This window comes from Myotis lucifugus, unplaced genomic scaffold (genome assembly GCF_000147115.1).
Source record: "Myotis lucifugus unplaced genomic scaffold, Myoluc2.0 scaffold_4794, whole genome shotgun sequence".
Lineage (NCBI taxonomy): Eukaryota > Metazoa > Chordata > Mammalia > Chiroptera > Vespertilionidae > Myotis > Myotis lucifugus.
In genome coordinates, this window is record NW_005875842.1 from 1 (window position 1) to 8,116 (window position 8,116).

Sequence of the window (8,116 nt, forward strand, 5' to 3'; positions counted from 1 at the left end):
AATCATCAATGGCTGCCTCCTGCATGCCCCACACTGGGGACCGAGCCTGCAACCCAGGCATGTGCCCTGACCAGGGATCAAACCAGGACCTCCTGATTCATAGGTCGATGCTCAACCACTGAGCCACCTGGCCAGGCCAGGCCAGTAGGCTGAAGGGACTGTTGGTTCTACCTAAAGTTTTGGACAGTGACCTTTTCAATTGAGAAGCAGCCATCACAGTCTGAATTTTTAAAATTTTCTAAAAAAAAAAAAAAAAAGTGGGTGTATTTTCTTAAAGATCACACTTTTGCATAAGAAACATATAATCTTGCCCGGCCTCATGGCTCAGTGGTTGAGCATTGGCCCCAGGAACCAAGAGGTCACTGGTTCGATTTCTAGTCAGGGCCCATGCCCAGGTTGCAGGCTCGATCCTCAGGGTGGGGCGTGCAGGAGGCAGCCGATCCATGATTCTCTCTCATCATTGATGTTTCTCTCTCCCTCTTCCTTCCTCTCTGAAATCAATAAAAGTACATATTTTTTTAAAAAAAGAGGAACTGAAAAGACCCTTGAAGGAAATTAATGTTTTATAAATTCTAACACTCAATCCAGCTTTCAAGGTAGTATAGTTTTCAGGAAGCATTCCACAGGCCGGGACGATTGCAGAAGAGACGGCTCTAGTTTCCATGGTGACGGGTGTGATTAATCCTGCGTTCTACTCTGTTGGAGATGAGTTCCCTTCATCCCTGCAAAATAAGCCTAGAGCTGTTCTCTCTTTCAACAAAAGTATGTTTCTTTTTTTAAAATATGTTTTTATTGATTTTCAGAGAAAGGAAGAGAGAGGGAGAGGGAGAGAGAAACATCAATGATGAGAGAGAATCATGGATCGGCTGCCTCCTGCACACTCCACCCTGGGGATCGAGCCTGCAACCCGGGCCTGTGCCCTGACCTCCTGGTTCACAGGTGGACGCTCAACCACGGAGCTGCACCGGACGGGCGGACTTTGACATCTTAAACTTCCTCTGTCGGAATAATTTATGGCTGTGAGTCTGCACAAGGCTCCTGGCCTCCACTGCTCCGAACCTTCATACCATTGAAGAGCTTTCCTACGGCGTCCACGGGGGCAAGCCGGCCGCTGCTCGGTGGGGGCCTGCGTCTGGCCAGGCCCGTCGGCTCCAGCTCACACACGCCCTGGAGGCCAGGAAGGGCGCAGCTAGCCGGAGCCCATCCGTGCCCCAGGCCCGGGATGCAGGTGCTCAGGGCGGCAGTCCAGCCCCAGGGAAGGCCGCGCACACCCCAGGTGCTGCCGGAAAGGACGCTCCCCGTCGACAGCAGCCGCGTGGGCCCCTGTCATTTGGGAAAGACCATGTCGAGTGTCTCACAGAAGGGCTCGCGGCCCCTCTGCTCTGTGACCTGTGCAGGGAGAGAAGGTGGATGCCGGCCTCAGTCCCAGCAGAGAACACACACACTCCCCTGCTCCCGTGATCGGCACAGAACATCCTAGAACCGATAGCCAGGGATCGTGACCGAGCTTTGACAACGCAGTTACAGGAACAAAACGGGGCGTTCTGTGACTCTCAACCCCCGTGAGTAGAAAACGGTCTCTACTTGAGAGAGACGGGGGCGCGCCAGAATACGTCCAAACGGTAACCGATGACGGCGTTTCCAGTAGCAGCGCTGCCCACAGCTCACCCGGACCCGGGAGGAGCCGCCGCTTCTTTCTCTGCAGCCGTTTCCTTCCCAGGACGAGGCTGACAGGCAAAGCACAAGCTGAACCCGGAAGTTACCTTACGTTTTAAAAATACATGGTGATGAAGACATTTTTCTTACATTCATTTGAATCGATGCTCTTATTCAATATAGAATGAAACCCGGTGGGCTTCGTTTTCCCCCTGCCTTTGAAAGTCACTTCTAACAACAAACGTAGCACAGTTGCAGGCGTGGTTCTTGTGAAAATACCGTTTTGTGTAACCGTAGTAAGAATACTATTTTGTGACACCATTTGCTTCAGCTTCGTGATTTAAAGGCTGGACCCCAGGCTTCCACTGGGAGCTCATTTCTGTATGAAATTCATTGAAGACGTCACTCCTGTGTGCACCGGGCACGGAAGAGCCGTGCTAATGACTCTGGTGCACCTGCCCCCGGGAGGTGGACTGCCCTGGGCAGGGCTGCTCATCTGTGGCCGCGTCCCCATCATTTGCGGAGACAATAAATCAGTGTCCATCGCTGGCGACACACTTGGCCCAGGCGGCTCCCCTGCAGGTGGATCCTGCGTCGCCACGTCGTCTCCGGGGAGGCCGTGTGGACGGACGTGACATCCCAGGTCTGTTTTCCTGTTACATTCTCTGCTTTCCACCTTTTCAGCTTCTGTGACGTTCCCACTGGCTGCGAGGGAGCCCTTTGTCTGGGCCACACACGAGCTCGCCCGCTTAATCCCCCTCGGAGCACGCGAGCGCCCACACGTCGGGGTAATCGGCGTGTCCCCTGCTGATTTGACATTTCTATGGGAAGGCGGCCCCCGGCCCAATGATGGATGGCTTGTTCCCGCTGAACAGCAGTCAGGATGGGGAGTGCCCTGGGGGACAGACGGAGGCACTGGGAACGGGCAGTCCTGACGGCCGCGCTCGGGCACCGGACAAAGCCTCGGCCGAGAGGATTAGCCACACTCGCCTCGCCTCGCTGCGGCGAAAGCCTGTGCTCCTCGCGCAGCTGCAGAGCTCGCTCTCCGGCGGGTTCTGCACCATCATAATGAGATTTACTCTCCTCTCGCTCTCCCCTGCCTCTCGCCCTTCACACCTAGATTTTAAAAAATATATTCTCATTGATTTCAGAGAGGAAGGGAGAGGGAGAGGAGAGAGAGAGACATGAACGATGAGAGAGAACCATGGATCGGCTGCCTCCTGCACACCCCACACTGGGGATCCAGCCCACAACCCGGGCCTGTGCCCCGACCAGGAATCGAACCGTGACCTCCTGGGTCATAGGTCGACGCTCAGCCACTGAGCCATGCCGGCTGGGCGGAACTTGCTGTCATTTCACCACACTACACGCAAAAGATTAAAATACAAATTAGTTATTTCGTTCAACTTAGAAAAATGCTAGTGGAGTTTTTCTAAAATTGACTTGAAAATTCCCCAGTGACCACCCATTCTCGCTGCGAGAAATAAACTTGAAAGGGTTGGGAACGTGGCGTCCGAGTGGGCCGAATAGGCCAGGATGGAAACACAACTGCACTGGGAGCACCCCCTGGAGTCACTGACTGAGGCCCCGTGAGGCCGAGGAGGAGACTCACAGTGAGGAAGGACAGACAGACACCTGGAGGCGTAGGAAGGGTGAGGTCGTGAGGGGGGCTGACCCAGCTCCCAGGGCGGCAGGCGGAGAGCGAGGAGGGAGCGCTGGGCTGCGGGAGGGCCTGTTCCCTCAGAAGATCCAGGCCAGGACCCCAGGCTGGGCTCACACCAGAGCCGAGACTCGCGGCCCCTGTAACGTCCACCCGTGAAGGGCGGCCTGGCTGCTGGCCACGGCGGAGCCGGAGCCCGTAGACCAGAGACGGTCGGAGAGAAAGCCGCAGTTTCTTTTTTCTTTTTCCCTCTAAACCCAGAGCACAGGAGGTTCATTTGCAGCCACTGACCCGAGGCTTTGGTGCAGGGAGGGAGGCGGGACCTGAAGTGCCGGAGGAGAGGCGAGGCGGGGAGGGCAGCAGCGGGGGGGGGGGGGACGGGGACGGGGACGGGGACGAGGAAAAGCAGCAGCTGGGAGACCTGCACGTGGCCATGCAGCGTGCCCACAGCGAGCCAGTCATTCCCCTGCGAGGAGCTGAAGTGATTCCTTTTTACAATATTGCAATCGCTTCACTGTTATTGTGTTGCTATTTTTAAAAAATTTTTAAATCAAATTCAGAGAGTATTCGATGATGCCTATTTGCAAAGAGCTTTTTTAAAAAAATATTTTTTATTGATTTCAGAGAGGAAGGGAGAGGGAGATAAAAGCATCAATGATGAGAGAGAATCATTGATCGGCTGCCTCCTGCACGCCCCATACTGGGGATCGAGCCCACAACCCGGGCCTGTGCCCTGGCCGGGAATCGAACCTGACCTCCTGGTTCATAGGTCAACACTCAACCATGAGCCACGCCGGCCGGGTGCAAAGAGCTTTTTTGTTTTTTATTATAAATTAATTTTAAATTATAAGTATTTTTTTCAGTATCATTTGATATTATAATATAACTTCCCCCTTTATTTTGTTAATAAGATGATTCCCCCCCCCCATTTCTTTAATAAACGTGTTAGTTTGGGTTCTTAAGCAAATACCAAGACGGCCCCGGTGAGGTTGGGACTGCTCCAGTGAGGTTGGGACAGATAATGGGGACCAGTATAGACTAATGAACAGGGGTAGATGCAGAGACAGAGCAACACTGAACAGACTGTCAAACTACAGTGGGAAGCCTGGGGAGGGTTTGGGGGGGGGGATTAAGAGATCAACCGAAGGACTTGTGTGCATGCATATGAGAATAACCAATGGACACAAGACACTGGGGGGTAGGGGCCGGGGGAATGTCAAGGGGGGGACAAAAGGAGACATATGTAATACTCTTTGTAATACTTCAAGAAATAAAAATTATTAAAAAAAAAGAAGCAAATACCAAGAAGGGGGTAGACGTGCAGACATTTATTGGGGGAGATGGCCGAGAGGGGTAAGTGGAAGAGGGAGAGAGACCCCAGGGTCTGACACAGGTCCAAGTGTGAACCTGAAATGGACTCATCGGTTCCTCTCGCCATCCTTGGCCAGCCCTGCCCCAGGCCCCCAGCCCCCGGGACCAGGCTGCGCTGACCCCTGCGCACCTGGAGGAGGGGGGACCTGGTCCCCTTGGGCGGCTCTCGAGGCTGTCGCACCCCCAGAAAGCCTACGAGTTGTTCCGCGTCTCCGTTGGCGGTCTTGTCAGGGAGAGACGCCGGCAGATGTCGTTGCACTGCGCGTGCTGGTGGTTGAAGAAGTAGGAGATGCCCTGGCTCCCGAAGTTGGTGGTGACCTCTCTGCGGCCCAGCGAGTGGATCTGGGGGTCCGTCAGGTAGAGCAGCCCCTTCCCGTCGCCGGTCACCCAGCCTGCGGAGCAGCACGCGTCTGAGGGCGAGGCCCCTGGGGCGTCCAGGACGCGTCCCAGAAAAAGAGTTAGGTGCTTAACAAAACACGGAGAGCCCACGTAATGGCGTTCTGCTGAGCGAGCGGGTGTTACGCGCCAACGATGGCTTGAGGGAGAAGTGAATATTGGATCATTAAGTCCATCTCCTATCGATACCCAAAGGAATGGTTTTCAAGGCACCGGAGAGCAATAAAACGCACCCGCATTGTGACCAAAATCACAGGATTGGATCTTTCTTTCGTGGTTCACACGTTTCTTTGGTGCCTCAGTGGTTAATGTATCTTCGTTTGTGTGAGAAATAGTTAGCGAGCGCAGACACTGTACAGAGCACAGTGCTCGGCCCGGGCCCTGCGACGGACAAGCTTGTCGCGACCTGAGTGCTCGCGGGGCTAACGCTGTGGACGGGGCAGGTGGGTAAGCGACCTGAGTAAGTATAACACCCGTGTGACAGAGCGTGAGGACAGGCCCTGTGGGAAGGACAGAGAGGACCAGGGTGGTCCTAGGATTAATGATCATAAATCTCATGTATCATTGAAACAAACATTAGCCCTGGCCGGTGTGCTCAGTGGATAGAGCGTCCGCCTGCGGACTGAAGGGTCCTGAGTTCAATTCCCAACCAGGGCACCTGCCTGGGTTGTGGGCTTGATCCCCAGTAGGGGGTGTACAGGAGGCAGCTGATCCATGACTCTCCCTCATCATGGAGGTGTCTCTCTCCTTCCCTCTCCCTTCCTCTCTGAAGTCAATAAAAATATTTTTAAAAAGCAAGTGCAGAGTTTTGGCTAATAAATTCTGATAAATAATATACGAGATGAACGGAAACAAAATTAAGACATGAATGCAGAGAACGTAAAGGAACTCAGACTGAAGCACTCGCAGCTCTCTGTGCCCGGACGAGGACAAGCAGGTGTCTGGGGCGCCTGCTCTGCTCCACGCTGGGCGGCAGCTCTCTGTCCCCGGACGAGGACAAGCAGGTGTCTGGGGCGCCTGCTCTGCTCCAGGCAGGGCGGCTGCACCCCCGCGTCAGGATGCCTGCAGCCTCGCACAGCGCTGGAGGCGGAGGCGCAGGGAGGAGAGCGGTGGGGGGGGGGGTTCACCCTCGGAAACTTAGAAAGCCAGTGCGTGTGCTCCCCGACTCAGCCTCCCAGGAGGGGACCCCCGTCTCTTCGTGGATGAGTGGATGTCTTAGGGACGTACAGAACCTCGAGGCATTTTTTCAGGCATCATTTGCTCCCCAGGGTCAAATCGATCAATCGATTAATTAAATTTTTTATAAGTCAAGTCACCGTTTTATTCGTGCGTGTTTTTTTTTTAATTGGCGAGATGCACATTTGTTTATTTAATTATTTTTTTAAATATATATTTTATTGATTTTTTACAGAGAGGAAGGGAGAGAGATAGAAACATCGACGAGAGAGAAACATCGATCAGCTGCCTCCTGCACATCTCCTACTGGGGATGTGCCCGCAACCCAGGTACATGCCCTTGACTGGAATCGAACCTGGGACCCCTCAGTCCGCAGGCCGACGCTCTATCCACTGAGCCAAACCGGTTTCGGCAAATTATTTTAAATATTTTTTAAAAGTTGGTTTCAGAGAGGAAGGGAGAGAGAGAGAATAGAAACATCAACGATGAGAGAGAATCACTGATCGGCTGCCTCCTGCTCGCCCCACACTGGGGATCGAGCCCGCAACACGGGCATGTGCCCTTGACCAGAATTGAACCCGGGACCCTTCAGTCCGCAGGCCGACGCTCTAGCCACTGAGCCCAACCAGCCGGGGCTCAAATAGACTAATTTAATTGCAAACAGGCACTGCACAATCTGTTAAAGAGTGGTTGGCGGAGGTAGCTGCGAAACCTCACACGTACACGCGAACAACACGAAACAGGAAGAGTAAGCCCCTTGCACGCACCTTGTAAGTCTACCACGACATCCCTGTGGTTGGAAAACTCGTAAGAAAAGTGGCCGAAAGCCAAGCCGTATTCGGTGGCTTTGTACTCGGTCTTCGCCACTTGCGTGTTATTGGATAATTTCACAAACTCCCCCAGTATGTAAGGCTCCACGCTGACACACCCTTTTATCGTCTTGTCCTCTAAAATCTGAAAAACAGAAGCGGGAGGCGTGTGATGTACGGCGAGGGCACGGGCGAGGGGACGGGCGATGGTCTGTGAACCTCGGCTTTGCCGATCGGGAGAATGGCGACTAGACCTGGTTTCCTTGTCTGCATGCGAGGTGCCTAACGTTGATGGAATACCATAGAACCCAACGTTATTATTCTATCACTGAAATGCTCCTGTCAAACTTGGGCCGTGATGTTTTCTTTTTTATTTTTTTAAATATTATTTTTAATGATTTCAGAGAAGAAGGGAGAAGGAGAGAGAGAGAGAAAAACACCAATGATGGGGGAGAATCATGGATCGGCTGCCTCCTGCCCGCCCCACAATGGGGATCGAGCCTGAAACCCGGGCCTGTGCCCTTGACCAGAATTGGACCCGGGACCCTTCAGTGTGCAGGCCAACCTCTAGTCACTGAGCCAAACCAGCCAGGGCTCATCATTGATGTTTCTGTCTCTCCCTCTCCCTTCCTCTCTGAAATCAATAAAAATATATTAAAAAAGAGAAATCTGACCTAAGAGGCACCCATGGGCCTGTCACCCCAGCCCCGCCTGCGTCCGTCTCACCAGCAGCGCCGCGGAGGGGACGTAGAAGATCTGGGTTGGGATCTGCTGCTCATAAAGTCGCTTGTTGAATTCCGTGACGTAGTGCTGGGCGGTCGCCTGGCGCTCCACGTCGGCGAAGTGCGGCCACAGCGCCTTCGGCTCCTTATACTCCTTCCCAACGTACCTACCACCGTTAGACAGAACCGCCAGGTGACCTCCCCGACGAGGGGGCCTTCCCAGGTCCGGCTCCACGCGGGGGTCTCCGAACCTGTCCCCTCCCTGCCCCGCCCTCCGGGCAGGCGCCCAGGCTGCATGCTCAGGCCCGCACCTGGGCTGCCTCACC

At 54.0% G+C, this 8,116-nt stretch overlaps 1 protein-coding gene across 1 annotated transcript in view; it reads right to left on the reverse strand.

Moving 5' to 3' along the window:
* Positions 1 to 4,848: 4,848 nt before the first annotated feature.
* The window catches only part of ALPK1 (alpha kinase 1), a gene marked incomplete at its 5' end in the record, with an annotated part of 3,870 nt that continues 602 nt past the window's right edge, over positions 4,849 to 8,116 (reverse strand). Inside the window, 3 exons of the mRNA XM_006108984.3 lie at positions 4,849 to 5,079; positions 7,027 to 7,213; positions 7,795 to 7,957. Coding sequence (XP_006109046.1) covers positions 4,880 to 5,079; positions 7,027 to 7,213; positions 7,795 to 7,957 — 550 coding nt within the window. The remainder of the gene's footprint in view (positions 5,080 to 7,026; positions 7,214 to 7,794; positions 7,958 to 8,116) is intronic.